The sequence below is a fragment of the Alligator sinensis genome, unplaced genomic scaffold (assembly GCF_000455745.1).
Source record: "Alligator sinensis unplaced genomic scaffold, ASM45574v1 scaffold347_1, whole genome shotgun sequence".
NCBI classification, from domain to species: domain Eukaryota; kingdom Metazoa; phylum Chordata; order Crocodylia; family Alligatoridae; genus Alligator; species Alligator sinensis.
In genome coordinates this window covers 834,715-852,206 of record NW_005841922.1, presented here as the reverse complement: position 1 = coordinate 852,206, position 17,492 = coordinate 834,715, and the positions used below count along the sequence as shown (strand labels likewise).

Sequence of the window (17,492 nt, the reverse complement as noted above, 5' to 3'; positions counted from 1 at the left end):
TCACTATCAAACATGCTTCTTGCAAAGCTTGACATCCACAAAACTAAAACAATGCATCTCAGGAAGAGGGAATTAGAGAAGAAATGTCAAATAAAATGTAAAATGTTTGACAGTCATTACTAATTCACTGGGGAATTTTGACTTGTATGTAAGTTTAAAATTTCCTTTGCATTTCAAAACTACAACACATGCTGAAACAACTAAGGGACCTGATGATTTTAACTCTCAAAGGACAGGTAGTTACAGCAAGTGTAAAGGTGTTTCACATCAAGCTGTTCCCTTCTTTGACTCCTAAAAGGAGTACAGAAAAAAACTGCCAATGTTTGTAGGCACTTGTTGGTTAATTAAGTTAATTACTAAAGAAATAAAGACTAAAAATAATTCATAGCAATATATGAAACAGATTAAGCTAGTTTCTCTGAAAAGAATGCATTATTTCCATTCCTTATTGAAAAACTATTCATGCAGTTTCAAAATTCATAACCTACTTTACAGGCAGTATTTTTAAACCAAGGTAATATGCAACTATGGATAAGTGCAGCAGTTAATACTACTGAGAGAAAATGGAAACCATAATCCTGTCAGGTAGATATAATGTTTTAAGATTTTAATTTTACAGGTCTTGTGTGGCTTCTCTCTCCACTCTCAATTTTGTTTCAAGACCTCTATATTTTGTGAAGATTATGCCATTAATCATAGAAACCTCAGGAAAAAACCAAGCTAAAGGTTAAAAAGACTTCTGTTAGACTACAACTATATTTTAAAAGAAAAACCAACAGAAAAAAAAAAATCACATGTTTGTTTGGAGATGCTGTAATAAGACAAATCTACAATGAAACATCATTTACATTGGAACTTCAGTACAAGAACTGGCTAGATATTAATGGATTGGGTGCAATATAACATGCTACAAATAGAAAATAAGGTCAGAATTGGCATTTCCACAAGACCTTTTTAAGGAAGTGGGAGGCAAGAGTGCTTAGGGTCATTTCTTCCACTGCCTATATTTGGACTTGTGGTTATATCCTCTTTTTTCTCATCTTATTTTCTATTCCTAGTGTGTATTTTAATTTATTTAATAAAGTGCAAATAAAGCCATGGGATCATCAACGACGACAACAACAACGAATCCAAAATATCAACAAAAACAAAGAAATATCACAAATAAAAAATGTTAATGCTTCACAAGATCAGAGAGGGACAAAGCTTGATGAGCCAATTAAAAGCAAGCTTTTGGTGAATATACAGTACCGTATGAGGGCACTAAGTCTCTGGTATCAATGTCTCCACATATCAACACCTGGCTTCCTAAATGAAGAGTAAAATTATAAAGCTTTCACTTCAATATTTATTACCTCCCTTTGTCTGCTTGTTGTAGTACCTGGGTGCTTACTTACTATGGTCTATATAAAACGTTCTTCCATCCAAATGTATTCTTTCCTCCCAACCAGGCTGGAATGAGAGAGAGAGAGAGAGAGAGAGAGAGAGAGAGAGAAAATGTGAACTAGAGCAATACTACTGTAGCAAGTAAACTATTGCATTACTATGAGTCAGGCACATTTGCCTATATCTACTTATGATATTTATTTGGGTTCATTTTGCAGAACAATCAAGGAACCAAGTTTCCAAGGTGGACTGGCTGTTCATTTGGACAACAAGCACATCAAGTTATGACAGCAAATGTTAACAGAATTTTTGGAAAGGATATGAAACCTGCTTCAAAGCTTACACCAAACACTAAATTTATTGGGTTTGGAGGAGAATTTCATAAAGAGTTAATTATCTCAAATCTGTATAACATTGGGGTTTTCTGGTTTTTACATTTTCCGCAGATACCGGTCATCATGAGACACAAGATCCTGAACCAGGAGGTGCAATTTGTCAGATTCAGTGCAGTAATATCTACTTCTTGACCTCCCATCTTTAAAATGATTACATTAGATGGTAAAGAAGGATAGAAGACAAAAGACTTCTTAGTACCCTGCACACTATTTACTTTTTGTCACTGACTCTGGTTATATATTCTACATCATGTTCAGCCTCATTGACAACACAGAAGTTAAACTGTTTTAATTTCAATCGGTTTTAAACACGTTTAGTAAAGTATGTGCAAAAGCCTGTACAGATACTCTTGCTGCAGTTTTAAAATGGCTAATTTCACCTCTGTTTAAAACATGTTGATTATTTAAATATACTCAGTGACATAAGACAGGCTTGCACTGGTTTAAGGGTTTTAAAACAGTTTAAATCAAACTATCAATTATATCAGAGTAACTGTAATGAAAACATCCCTCTGTGGACATTGCTGCATGTCCACTTTATCTGAAATATACTACTGTAAAACACCCTCTTTATTGCTATTTTTAACTGCTCTAACATCGTGTTGTAACCTGCTAGCACATAATTACAAAGATGTCAAATCAGGCCTACATTAGGAACAAGAGAGACAAAAGTTATGGTGCCTAACAAGTTATATAACTTAATTAAAACAAAAAATCTTTTTTCCTTCATCTAAACAGAGACAGGTAACCATGCTGGTCTGAAGTCAGGCAGGCAAAAGACAGGGCAGGGTGGCACATGACCAGTTCAATAAGGCATAAGCTTTTGTAGGCAACAGCATCTTTAGAAGTAGGTTATCACTAATACCAATTAGTCTCTCAGGTTCCATCCTCTGCCTAACATAACCAGGGGTAGTTAAACTTCCTCCCACTATCTTAGATGTTGATTGTGCTACAGGCAACCAATAGCCTTTCTGTATTTAGGTGTCCAGTATTAGTGCCATTTCATCTGAGCTTGTTACCAGCAGCAGGAAATAGTTACAAAAGATTCTCTAGTGACAAAGCTAATGAGTGTTATTGTTATCAGGCATCAATAATCAAAAGCAGTCAAGAAATCCAAATTTTCCCACTATCAGTTTTTGTCTTTAAGAATAAAGCCTTTTATGAACTCAGAAAGGCTATGTAATGTATTCTGACTCTGATGCAAATCAACAGTACATTTGGATTAAAAAATAATGCAAACGTCTCTCAGGATTAAAGCGGTAACGTTTTAGGCAGAATGCAAAACTATCATTTAAAATCTAAATTAAACCGAAATGGTACACCCCTGCCTTATGCTCTAAGAGATTGGGGGGGGGGGGGGAAGGTAAGTTAGATTTTTTGAATGCCAAGAAAATGACAGAGGCAAAGACATTGTTACCTTAGCAATTGTTCCTGGATTACACAGGCCTTCCCTTTCACTCCAGTGATTCAAGCTTATATAATGTTTTTGTTTTCATAGCAACGTGTAATCATCCAAAGTCATGAAGCCAGTAATAAAGACACAGTTAAAGCTTCTGCAGTGCTTGAACTTTTAGCTAAAGAGGTATATGCTGAAGCAAAGCTAACAAATGATCAGCTGCTTCAGAAACATGATTAGCAGGTTCCAGGAAGCATATTCCTATTACACTAGTCAAATTGTGAAGAAGCTCTTTTGAGTATAATACACACACATGACTTGTCTGAGATGGCAAAGCACAGATTCATACTCTATTGGGAAACAGACAAATCCAGTCTCAAGAGGTCTGAGTGCATATTACGAGACATGTACATTTGACACTTACAGGAAGAGGGCCCAAATCATTAGGGTTCAAAGAAGCTTTTGATCTCAAATGTACTGGAAATTTCAGTCGTGGATCTTCCTGTAAGATAAACATGACACGATAAACCCTTAACTCATAACAAAGATGCTCAGTTTAGTGCTTACTTTTAATTTTCATGATTTTAAAATAACAGAAATGAAAATAATTTTCATGAGGCAAAATAATGATGATTGTAAGTGATTGGAAATCATTCATTAAGGCCAGGTACAGACACTACACTTTTACCAATATAAGTGATTGGAAACTGGTCTATACCCATAACAGAACAGCAGTTCAACACACAGACTGGTTTCACAATAGTAGAACCTGGTCTAAGATTTGCACCCCCAAAAGGGCAAATGTGTGTTTTGTTCATATTAGAATATCATTTTGTAAGGCTTTCAAACCCACGTGAACACCTTATGTTAATAAAGATGCTCTTATCTGGTTGCATTAAGTGACATATATTGTATAACAGTACCAAATATGGATGCTGTCCCCTTTTGTTAGTCAATATTCAAATCAGTAAGACATTTATGGCAGAACAAGCTGCTTTACAAATATTGCCAAAGTGCAAGCTTGCAGGCAGCTATGAAAATCAAACACAATAAACCAAACATCTTGTCGAATAACAATTCACAATATGTTTGGGGTTTTATTCCTTCTGTCCATTTGTCATTATTGTTCATTCCTAATTTTTTGGCACACTGCTACGTAGTCTGATGACATCCTTCTTTTCCCTTGCTGTTATGCATAGTGATCAATCAATTCCCCTCTTGCAAAATTAATCTGGGTAGGAGTTTTACCCTGCAGAATTTACTTCTGAAAACAAGTCAGACTTCATATGATGCACCCAACTGGACTTAGGTTTCTAACAATTATTGAACACAAAGCTAATCAAGCTCAAGTACATTCCTCTCTCAAAACATTGTGGCTTGGCCAACTAAATTCAGCATGATATGTGAGCATCTTTTGGGAGGAGAGGACATTATGGACTAGATTGTGCCATATTATTTGCAAACTGCTACATATTTGCAAGCTATAATCAGAGGTGGGGATTGAAAGTATATTTTGGCTTCAATATCACTTCATCAGAGTAGTTTGTTATAGTTGCCTTATTCCATAGCTATCCTCTATTATTTTAAAATCAGGGAAGAGCAAGAAGACTCTCTTTAAAGGGCTTGTTTTGCCAGATAAAATAAAACGTTAACTCCCCTGTTTGCGCCTTAATGGTGAAACCAGCTCAAAGGTCTTGGTTTCAGATCTACACCACCAATTTGACACTATTTCCTTAATATGAAAGCATGAGAACTTGTTGTATTTGCTACCAATACAAGTCTTGTAACCAACAAATGTCACTACACGATTTAGCCATTTAAGCCCGGGAAGAACTGAAAAAGCAGTTTGGCCATGTTAAGATTTTTTTTTCTTTTTTCAGAACGATATACAAGAGAAATGTGGATATTTGTAGCAGAACAACATATTCTGAGTGCTGAAGTAAAATTTATGTTTTCCCAATGACTTTTTTACTGGCAGAGAGAGGAATAATGATGCAAGAACTCATCTTCTCTAGGGATGCCATTTCCTGGATGTCAGGTTAAAAAAAAAAAAAAAGAAAAAGATGGTTGGCAGCAGGGCCTCAAGTCTTTGGAATGGACTCTCTCCATGGTCTGAGGCAGCTGGAATTTACTGTCCATCAGAGATGCCCAGAAAGTCTCATATTTTAAATCACATGAGCTTTTAGGGAGAACGACATTATTGCCAGACGATGGTGGACTATTTTGTTCTAATCTCAGTTTATTTAGTTGTTGCGTTGTTGGAGAGGGGAGGAGTTCTCCAGCTTTAATCCACCATATTTTAAAATAACTATTCAGCGGACAACAGTAAAATGCATCTCTCTTTGGCTCTTGCAGATTTAAAGAAACAAATCAGCCGGCCAGAAGAAAGTGATCTCTTTTTCATTATTTTGGATGGAGGAAGAAACAGATAAAGATGAGCTTCTTACATTCTTTTTAATATATACACATTAAGTTTATGGTGCACTGTGGTAAACTAATGTAAAGAAATCCTAGGAGAAATAAATCCAGATACAAAATTTTTTGGATTTACCTGGATTTACCCACATACACAGCTATTTGGACTGCTGCAAGATCAAACCTAACAGCCATGGTTGGAGGCCCTGAATGTGTGTGGTGATTATTTGGCATCAGCATGACATATAACAAATGAAAGTGCATGCTATTTACAATTAAATCCAACCAGCAACAATTATATCGCAGTGATGATGTGGAAAAGCTGGAATATTCAATTTCTAAGCTAGCTCAAATTACTAAAATCAATAGCTTGTTTTGGCAAGGCACAATGACTCCATATGCTAATCCATCCATTTTTTTTCTTTTAAAAACGTTCACCCTCTATTGCTAGAGTTCTAAATTCAATTTGGAGATTTGAAATAACAATAATACAAGTATAAGTTTTAAACTGCATATTCATATGTAAATGATAGAGTCAAGCTAGTTAAAACTATAAAAATTAGCAGCCTCAGCTCAGAAGGCTACAAATTCAAGTTGGCACTGCATGTAAACTCAAAACGTTCTACTAAAATTTGAATGCCTGCCTAGATTTAAGCCTTATCTGAATTTAACGAAGAAAATTCTATTAATTTTTTTTTTAAATGCCAAAATAAAATGTAATTGTTCAACAGCCTATTATAAATATGCAATCATGACATTTTAAAGTTACTTACTAAACCTTCAATATATTGTAGGCCAACAAACAAGCAGACAATTTGCATAATCGATACCATTAACTCATTAATTGTGCTGACATATGACAAACTGGGTTTTTTTTTTTCAGATACTTTGTTATTCAATAGACTGGCACCAGGTCAAACCTGTCTTTCACACCCAATATGCATCTTGACTATTTACTATATTTACTCAATGTAAGAACCCTGATTATAAGACAACTCCCCAGTAATTAAATGCTATATATAGAAAATGCATTAATTTGATATCATTTGCCAGGAATAGAATGTAATTATTGGAGGTTTACCTCAAATTTGTCCTTCTCACGCTGCTATGGCAAGGAAAATAAAATCTGTGGGGTTAGGTAGCCCCTTTGCTTTCTGCTACCCCTTAGCTTTTTCCCCTGGCAGCCTCTTCCCCACTATCCTTACTGTCAGATCCTGCTCTCCCTAAGCACATGGAAGTGAGGAGCAAATTAAAAAAAAAACCAAAAGCTTGAAAGAAACACAGCAGTAGCAATTTCGTTATAGTACCCAGAATTGATGCATGTTACCTTTTTTTTTTTTTTTTTAAACTGCTGCAAGTTTTAGCACAGGTACTCCATAAAAATACCTTTAAGTAGCATTTTGGCACCTACTTACATAGAGTACAAACTTTGCATGATATTAGTGCAAAACCAACAGGCTCATGATTTACCATATAGTCACTATATGGTAAATCATGAGCCTTTTGGCTTTGGAACTATATTATAGTTCATTGGGCTGGGCCTCCAGAGAGTCAACTGCATTTCAAACCATGGTGATCCTACAGCTCAGCAGCGCTCAGTATGTGTGCGCTCTCCAGATACCCAACCCCACACACAACAAACGAGCCATGTACTAATTAGCCCCCACTCATGACTGGAACTGGGTGTTCTTGTCATGAGTCCTGGGATCCTCTAAAAATTATATGTAGATGAGGCACAGGGCAACTTGATTCTGGCTCTACCTCATGGAGGGCAGGGCCACACTAATCATATGCACCAGGCTGAGAGAGGATGACAGATGGATTCTGTGTAAACTGTTTGGAGCCCCATTTTGTGATGTTAGCCACACATTTAAAACCGATGAAGAAAAAGGAATAATTGGAAATGGGAAAGAAAGGTGCAGCTCAGCTGAGAGCGTGAAGAATTGTAATGTAGGTAATGTAGTGGCTCACCATGACTTGAGAAAGTCAGTGTTGAGGGGGACTGCACTCAGTGGATGCAACTAATATACCTTACTCAGATGGGCTGCACTAACATATCCTTGTGGTAGGTTCCTATCAGCAAGTTTACCCAATATGGGCAATGTACTTTATAGTCGGAGTCAGTGAGAGCTGCATTTAATCAGCTTCACAGTTGGTTTCCATTATTGAGCACATGCTGCTTTTAGTAGCAATTCAAAGACAGACAATGTATTTAATACAGTCTCCTTGTATGCAAATGTAAAGATGAGGGACTTTTTTTTTCATGCTAATTACGAGGAAAAACCTTGTTTTGTATTTGAGTAAATACAGTAGTTTTCTCCAAAAAATCAGTTGTATTATGAGGGTAGCTATCACTTAAGCATCCTTTGTCATCAAAGTGCTTAAATGTGTGCCTAAGTTTAAGCATGGGCTTGAGTGTTAGTGAAGCCAATGGAATTATGCATATGCTTCAACAGTTTGATGAACTGGGTGTAAACACCAATGAATGCGCCACTGTATAAGACATGTTGGTCCATATAAAAGAAACTACTCTTCTATACTCATTATGGAGATTTTCAAAAGCACTAATAGGATTTAGATGACCAACTCCCACCAAAAGTTTTTCAGGGGCATTTGGGCCTTTGAAGAATTCTCTCTTTCTATGATTATATTTAGGCTAACAGCTTCCTACAGTTCTGATCTCAAAGCTAAAATTCTGGAATGCACAAGCACCAGCAACTTAATCCAGTTCTTTCTCAAGGCTGCACCCAAGCTGAATTACGCCACACACAACTATGAGGCAAAATTTTCATGGTCAAGCAGCAAGAAAAAGAAGCAGCTTGCCACACTTTAGTAATTTTTTTATTATTTGGGTTACCCTTTTAATATCATGGACAATTGGAAAAAAACAAAAGAAAAAGAAAAATGCATGTCACTGCTACAAGACAGATAACATAATAGAAACAATAATGGGAGAAAATATTTCTATAATGGGAAAGAAGTGAAAAGGGCAGTGAAATACAATAAAACTTGAGACAGCCTCCAGTTTAAACAATGGACCCAAACCACATTAGACTTGTGCACCTCTGAAATATAAACTCAGATTCAAATTATGCAAATGGAGCCAACTATTCAAACTCCGGAGTGTTCAAAATGTCCTGGTATCTACGGATGGAAACTAAATATAATATTATTATTTGTTCAAAATAATAGCCATCTAAACTGATCATCAAGTATATAGTGTATAAAAGGCAAGAAGTTGAGATGTATAAATCTACTGCAAATGTACTTTCTCTGGCGAAGTGTACAGGCATAAGACTGCTTTCTAATAGTAGGAATTACAAAACCACAGCTTCCTTGGGACATGAGCTTTCTAGGTGTATTATCACTATTCATCTGTGTGTTACTACTGCACAAGTTCAAGGATGCATTCTCCTAGTTGCTCTACAAACACATGATGCAATTCTCCTTTAATTAAAGACAAGGCATGACAAAAAAATTCAACAATAAAAAGTAGGTGATGCAGGAAGGAAGAGAAAGACAACATTCAGAAGACACTAAGAGACTTAAATTCAGGAGCTAGAATTCATCTTACCCAGGTAGTGGTTTTAGTATTGTGATCAATGAAGAAGGGCCTGCCATTTGGAGCTATTCGCATCTCCCAGCCAGGGGGCAAGAAGCTCTGTGTCACTTTGTGTTGTGGTTTAGGAGAATTATAAGGTGAGGGCTGGGGAGACTGAGGATTCGAAAGGGTATCCTTTACAGCTCGGCGTGCAGGAGAGTCCTTGGAGAGTCCCTGTGGAGAACAACAGGAAGATTCCACATATATCATTTATATCATATTGTGAATGATACTTGATATCATAACAGTTGAATAACAGTTATTCAGCAGGGATATGAGCTATATAAACAAGGTAAGGGTTGATGATAAATTCTATCCTTATCATTCATTTACGTTTAAATTTGCTCTTCCTTTCTACATATTACACTTTGGAAAGCTGTAGTGTTCTATCACTTTCCTCAGCCAGTTACATAGCTATGGAATCTAAAATCTTTCTATACTGCCTCCTCATAAAGATAGAAATTAAATCTTATAGAGAAAAAGATCAAAATTCAGGCAATGCTTCACTATATATATCACACTATCTAATTAGAAACAAGAGGTGAATAGAAAGCAGTGTTAGATGAACAGATTATTCCTCTATTCCAATCCATATCAGTTTTCAGAAAATTCATATTTTAAATAATCATCTTTAATCTTCTTTTGCACTTTATTATCTTGGTTATCTCCTACTAAAAAAGTTGCTTCCAACTGCCTGGTATAATTTGTGCTACTTTTTTTTTACTAACCAGAAGACTACTATATATCTATACACACTTATTTAGAAAATTAGTATAGCTGATTTGTATAGAATAATTTAGTATTAATATATTAAGATACTTAATTGTAAACGTTTTTGATAGGAGAACAGGATGTCTTATTCTTTACATAACCAGATTTTTATTTATTTTTTATTTGTTCCAAGCTGAATTCAAATAGAAATTAGAATTCACTTAAAAGTACACAAAAATGAACTTTATTTTTTTTGGTAAATTAAATGAATACATGGAAAGTATGTATGAATGGAAAGTACTCAAAAGAATACATGGAAAGTTAATTAGTAAAATATGTTTTACATTGATAACTGACTCATTAAATGATTGCAGTCAGTCACCCAAGCTGATATTTCTTCCCTATTTCATCCTTCCAAGATTTTAGAACCAGCAGGTCTCGCTCTCTGACACTTATGCCTTTTTAATGGATTAAAAGAGGAAAAAAACAACCTTCCCCTTTTTTCAACTCCCAACTGGCTTCTCAACTTTGACTGTATTAGCCACCAAACAGAACTAGCTAAAATGGAGAGAACGGTTTCTCTGCACCTGCCGAAGTGGCTTCTACTGTCAAAAATTAATAAAGCACTTCAGCAAACGCAAGTCCAGGTGCTTAGCCAATGACTGACAGTAACTCAGTAGTTGGTTTAAAATGTTGGCAACAAATATTCTGCTTGTTATATTCATTTAAACAATTCAAAATTGTTTGATGTATGTTGCTAGATTACAGTAGGTTAGGGCCTTACCATTGGGTATACATTTTGATTTCAAAGTTTTTTTTTTTTTTAAATAAACCTGGGTAAAATTAAGTAACATTCTTTTCTGATATTTAAAAAATATCTATCTATCTATCTATCTATCTATCTATCTATCTCCAACATAAAGGCTTAGTCTTCACTGATTGTTGCTTCATTGAATGACACAGATCACATTTTGGTCCCTGCTGCCAGAACAAAACTAATGACTACCTAATAGAAAATACCCAGGCAGCTCAGTTTCAGCAGGTTGCCTCCCACAACACTATTTTCCATCATAGTGTTGAAGTTCTCTCCTGGGCAGTGAGAGATGTGATTTTCAAGCCCTTTATACTAAGAAGGTATTAAGCCCAGGTTTTCCGTTCCTTTGTTGAATGCTGTAACAGCTGCACTATTCAGCAAAACCTGGTTACTGCCTTATTTCCCAGTATTTCATTGAACTGAGTTAAATGTGACAGCTCCCTGAGCATTCACAGGGTGCATTTACGCATTCAATTAATATGCAGCAAGAATCTCTGGTGTATATTGCACTTCAGTTTATTGCTTTTGGGTGTCACGTTTGAACGTGTGCCCAGGATCGCACTGTGTTAAGTCAGGTTAGAGTAGCCCCAGCTGGCACAGGACTTGAGGGGGGCACTGCTCCGACCCAGAAAAATGTGCTGCAGGGGCACTGGCTAGGGCATGAGAGTGCTTCAGTGTGGGGCTAGCCAGCAGGCAGCCCCTACACTGAAGCACCCTTGTGCCCCAGCCAGCCCCGTCAACATCTACATATGCATTGTTTTAGAGCAGAAAACTCTGCCGTAGGATAGTACTTGTATTTGGAAATACTAACCTACAACCAAGTTAATTAGCTTACTCCATGCTACTAGCTCTCCACATGTAGACCCTAAGATGTTTACTGCAGAGCTAATTAGGCAACTCTATGGTAAACATCTCATGTAGACGTGCACATAAAGGAACAGGCCTCTCTGGGGAGTTTGGTACCCTGCAAGAACTAATCTAGATTATAATGGAGTGAATGTTAGATACCTAGGAAATAAAACTGGAGAAGTTCTAAGTATGCGCAGAAGATCAAGTACAGGTGAATAAGGAACTTGGAGGCACCATGTGAACGTAGGATTCAACAACATTTTGTGGCTTGTGGAGTAGGACCAAAAAATGGATTGTTCTTTAGGATTTAGGGGTATTTATTGATGTGCTTTGGAGGGGTGGGGGGGCGGAAGAGTGCTTTAATTAGAGCAGCTCTTGGAACCACTCTAATTAAAGCACCCAGAGCATCATGTATATCAGCATCCCCATGCTTAAAAATATGGCGGTGGGGGCACTTTAACTAAAGCTTGAACAAGATTTAGTTAAAGCACCCCACTGCCATTTTTCAGCACAGGGATGCTGATACACATGATGCTGGGAGCTGCTGGAGCACAGTAATTACTACGCTCCAGCAGACTCTGATGCGCTGTAATTACAGCACGATGGAGCAGACTCCCTGTGCATATATAGGTGCTCTAGGTTCCTAAATCCTGTTTAGGCACCTACAAAACTACTATGGATGGACCCCTCAGTTACTTGCACCCTGATAAAATTCTTTGAAAGTTTTCTTGAGGAATAAATAACAGCATATTGTTGTAATGGAAGATTATATTTAATGTGAGTGTATGAATATAAATAGCCAAGATACTAGATCTCGCTGCCTAAAATTACAACCTCAAATACATATGTATTCACAACTGGATGCCGGATGCTTAAATATGTATTTCAAACTTTAGTCTGTTCTCTTCAGCATCACAACACTTTAGGAATCAAAGTCACATTTTCAGAAGTGACAGTCCCACTGTCTTTAAGTGCATGTAGGCTGCAAAAACTACTCTGGAAAAATTTTTGCATCAAAGTTGACAGCTAAGTCTACATCAACAAAAAATTCCTAGAATTATCTTCAAAAGTACTAAAAGAAAATTAAAATATCCTACTGAAAGAAAAAGAATACAACCCAAAAGTTTTAAGCCAGTCTTCCTTCCAAGACTTTCCAAACTCAGTCTGCATGGCCTTTATTTACAGTTCACATCATCCACTTTTCAAAATAAATGATTCAGCTTTTGAGACTATTTCTAACTTGATGTACTAATTTTAATTTCTAATTTGACACATCTTAAAATGGAGTGACAATAATGCAAGTAGTATAGTGTGTATACACACAGAGAAATGAGCTAATGCTACCAAACAACCCTGCAGGAGAAAGGATATTTCCCATACCAAGCAATGACAGAGAGAGAGCTGAATAAGAAAGAATTAGGTAATACTATTACACAAAATAAAGGTACATGTGGAAAACACTGCTTCAGAAAAGAGCATCGTTGCAAGGCAAAACAATAGATGAGGAAAGAAGAATGGTTGGCTGCAAAACTGGAATGAATATAAAAGGTTAAAAGACAACAGAAAGAATGAGAAGTTAGTACAGAAACAATCCTTGTTAGATGAGACACGACTTCTCACCTCAAGTGGAGCAGATAAAGTTACTGTGGGTGAACTGAGGCTACGAGGCCGTCTTATCTGAGGTTCACTGAGATGGTTGTTACTGTTTGTTGCTGACCCAACTGCACCATCTTCTGCAAGCTAGTTCAGAGGCAAAAACAAGTTTAGCTAAATGTCAGAATTATCTTAATCCATAGTTAGACTGTTAAAAAAAGCTCTTGCTACTCTGTTAATTTTTTTTTTAAATAAGTATTAAACAGATTAATTTCAAAAGCCATGTTCAATGGAAGCAAAAATTAGTCTTATTAAAATAATAAAAAATGACCCAGGCTACCTATATTAAGTGCTACAGGAATAAAATCTTCCTTTGGAATTGGAATCTAAAATGTACAACTTACTTTACGCATCTGTCTCAAATTTTGACCATTGTGTCCATAACTACATTTTTATTCTGCCCTTAACAGATACTTAGCAAAAGAATTAACTTCAATTACTGTAATTCTTCACCTTCATGGTTACAGGCAATCACTTTGTTCTGAATTGTCACCACAATCTATAACTTGTTGCTGTTTAAGAGCCTTGCTCTTTCACAAGGGATGTATACCCAATATATTTAAAGCATTTTGTTGCAGTTTTTAATCAGGATAACAATCTTCATACCTGCATAATGGGCCGAGTCCAAGTTGTGGTTCGATTGTTATGATTGACATAATAAGTACGTCCCTTAGCATCTTTCCTTTCTTCCCAGCCTGAAGGTAAGCCCGGTGTTGTATGCACATAGGCCACTGATGGCTGTTTATGCAAGAAATTACCATATTGTTATTTGTGGTAACTTGAGAAAGATTAATTATCTTCAGAAATCTAAAACTTTTTTTTTTTTGATGTATGCCATTCCTAAACTCCCACACCAGGAAACTAACAGGGGTTACAAAAATGAACCGGAAACTATGCATCATGATAGAAACTGCTTTCACTTGTTATGGCTTTCCTTTGTTATTTAGTCCCTGTAGCTGCGATGGTAAGCAGCAGTCAGAGAGACCATTTGGTGGGAAGAAGAAAACAAAACAAAAAACTTATCCTGTCTTTGCTATGGAGAGACTAAATAGTCTTGGGTCAGTCACAACCTCTGCCTCATTTTCCACATATCTACCCCAAAGGCTGTTGTGTAGGTCAAGCAGTTAATCTTCAGGCAAGAGTTTGGGACAATTAAGGGAGAATATACAGAGTCACAGTTGGAAGTCCTGATTATTTTCCTTGGGACCCAAAGTTCACTTTCAGATCTGAGGGGGTTTGGGGTTTTTTGGAGAGTAAATGATCATGAAAAGAAAAAGGCAGTCCTTCCACAGAGAGACGACACTCTTCTGTCCAGTGCTATGTTAACAATCCATAGAATAGTAGGACATGAATATATAACATGTAGCAACATATAGATAATAGCAGTGTGAGAAAGACCAGTTAACAATACAACAAGGATACCACAATTTAACTCTGGAATTATACAGGAAACCAAAAATCTATACGAAGCATGTGAGTCAACAAGAACATTCACTGTTTAAGGCAATCAGGCTTTAATTCTGGAACAATATTAAAAGGGAAAAAATATATCACACTGCAAAACGTAGGGCCTCCTCATGAAAAATGCTCCTGAAAGAATATTTGCTTATATTTCTCAAATGAAGCCTCATTACATCCGAGCGCATATTGCAGTGTTCTTAACATGATGCGATTGAACCTAAATCATAGCCTTTGTTCAAACAAATCTCTGTAAATATGGAGGGGCTCTCACTTTGGATGAATCATGTCCTTTCAGACCTTCTGTAGACTGCAGTTTGGTATTTCTGCTCCACTGCTGGCTAATAAAATTGCTTATCAAGACGACAGGTTTTGAAGCCAGCCCATCTGAATCTGCCAAATTTCATAGGCTCGAAGGCATGTAATGGAAGAGTTAACATGATCAAAACAAGTTACAACTTGTCAAGCTGTCAATGTTTCATTTTTAAATTGGAGAGTATTGGGGTTTTACCACACTGCTTGTGCATACGGAATTGAAATGGCAATCTGGATGCACACTCCAGGCTGGCAGCTTTTGTGATAACACTGCATAGAGGAAGCAGGTACAAAAGGCTTGCCCTTTGCAACCTTCCATCTGGTAATTCCTAACCTTTGAATGTTTAACTCTGCAGTCTCAATGTGCTTTCAGTTTTTATGTTTGTTTGTTTTCCTCCCTATTAGACCAAGTGACATCCTAGCTTTATGGCCCTCTCGCCCCCAAATGTCACTTGGATGAGGGAATGAGAAATGCTATTCTTATTGCCAATCAGAGAAAAACAGGACAGATGCTTAGCTCGCAAAACTGATGCAAATCCAAATGAGCCTCAAGTTTAATAGGCAGCTATTCAACAGAAAATTGTCCAGAGAGGATATCTTTAATTTTTGTAGGACAATCTTCCTGGCCTCAAGTGAATCCAAAAGTAGGAGGGAAGCATAAGGAACTGCAAGGTGTCCTGCAGTATATTGTCAATAAGCTTAGATTACTACGAGACTAAAATATTGGGGTTCTCTTTATTCTGATCTCAAAATTTCTTTCATTAGCAGGTGACTGATTAAACCAAATACTTGTATCAGGACAAAAAAAAGCAAGGGCCAGACACTAACTATCTTGCCAGTTTCTGTGTTATGCTTTAGTTCATCATCTCTAACAACCATTCTAATAGAAGGGTGGCTTTGAAGCTCAGGAAAAATACACTAAGGCCCTTTCTTAAAGCAATGTGCTTCAATCCATGGTGTTCCTTTGGTAGATGACAACAGCAAACATAGCATTGTCTTATGGATATAAAATAAGCAATTCATGCTCACCATGTAATCTCAAGTGAAAATTCTGATGTTAAGGCAGTGTATCTGTGCTAGAATTTACATGATTTGGAAGGCAGGGCAGGTGGAGTGGAGAAAAAGTCAGTTTTTAAGCAGTGAGACTCGCTGTGACTGTAGCACCTAAGCTTCATGTTGTATGTAATAATGCAAGTTCTTGAGCTGGAAGTACTAGTTCTGATATCTGAGCCAGTGGAAGGATCTGTGTCAGTATCTGAGCTGCAGAGAGCAGTTGTGCCTGCATTTACACGCTCTGTTTTCTTAACAATCTGCTGCGTGAAAGAAGATTTAAGAGTCCTTTTCAGACTGTTTGGAAAAGAGAAGCTAGTGTTAATATATGTTCCTGAAAGAAGCAAGATACTATACTTCACGCACACACGCACGCACGCACACACACACACACACGTGTGCGCACACACACACACACACACACACACAGAAGAGATTAACTGTAAAGTTTTGTAAATGTCTGACAACAGGCAGTGGCTGGACATGAGAGAAAGAGGAAGCGGAGAAACACAAGCATGCTTATTATAGTCACCCTTTGCTCTAGAGAAGAGATTTCTCCAGTGCTCATTAAATCTGGTGCAGCCTGCAATGAAGCCATACTTTTAAGGCAACAACCCTGCACACAACACAAAGGGACATATGCTCCAACAACTGAAATATAATTTTTTATAAAAATCTTTTTAAACATTCTTTTCAGATGTCAAACTTAAAAGGGCAAAGAATGTAGGTGACAGCTAGTCCTCCATTGCTTGACAGAAATCAGATCAGAAGGTGTATCATTTTCACTTTAGAGCACAGTGTGTGTTAATGCACTTTCAAGCAAGCTCAGGGGGAAGATATGCAGCTGTGCTGACGAAAAGAGAAACAGAACACGTAGTCAGAGGTTTTGCTAAGAACAAAAGATCTTCTGTTGGTTCTCAATGTGCACTCTTTGCTCATTTTGTTAGAAATAGTAGTTTCTTTAAGCCAAGGAAGGATGGGATGTCGTCTTTCTTTTTGCACAGCTTCTAGAATTCTGTATTATTTTTTCCCCATCTAGACACCTCAGTATGAAGGAGTATTCTTTATACCTACACTTAAACTCATTAATAACCAATAGGCACTTAAATATGATGTTTTATAGGCAAAAGAAAGTCCCAAATTCAATACTCAATCTTGCAAGGTACTAAACACCTTTGAGACGTTGAGTGCTTTCGATTCCCATTGAGGTTAGTGGGAATTAATGACTGTTAGCATTTTGCAAGATCAAATCTCTGATATGTAAAACTGGCAAAAGAAATCACAATCTAGAAAAGTGAAGGGGGGAGATGGGTAGGTCACAACAAATGTGCAGCCCTCAGAAAAAAAGGCAGCCTTCAGAGTATGAGGGGTAAAGTACATTAACAAGAGATCATAGGCAGTTCAAAAGAAATGTTTGAAGCTGTTGACCCAAGACAGGTCCCAACCAAA

General features: G+C 37.0%; 1 protein-coding gene across 16 annotated transcripts in view; it reads right to left on the bottom strand.

The window, feature by feature from the left end:
- NEDD4L (neural precursor cell expressed, developmentally down-regulated 4-like, E3 ubiquitin protein ligase) overlaps nucleotides 1-17,492 on the bottom strand; it is a 288,447-nt gene that overhangs the window by 48,087 nt on the left and 222,868 nt on the right. For 9 of the 16 annotated variants that reach the window (XR_003092935.1, XM_025198473.1, XM_025198471.1 and 6 more), the window contains 6 exons: nucleotides 13,827-13,958; nucleotides 13,188-13,307; nucleotides 9,167-9,367; nucleotides 3,602-3,679; nucleotides 1,398-1,452; nucleotides 1,252-1,308 (listed from right to left, as the gene is read on the bottom strand). Coding sequence is in view for 15 of the 16 variants with exons in the window: in XM_025198473.1 (XP_025054258.1) it covers nucleotides 1,252-1,308; nucleotides 1,398-1,452; nucleotides 3,602-3,679; nucleotides 9,167-9,367; nucleotides 13,188-13,307; nucleotides 13,827-13,958 (643 nt within the window). In the remaining variant the exon portion in view is untranslated. The remainder of the gene's footprint in view (nucleotides 1-1,251; nucleotides 1,309-1,397; nucleotides 1,453-3,601; nucleotides 3,680-9,166; nucleotides 9,368-13,187; nucleotides 13,308-13,826; nucleotides 13,959-17,492) is intronic. The other 7 variants (XM_006019096.3, XM_006019097.3, XM_025198466.1 and 4 more) reach the window with 3 other exon arrangements.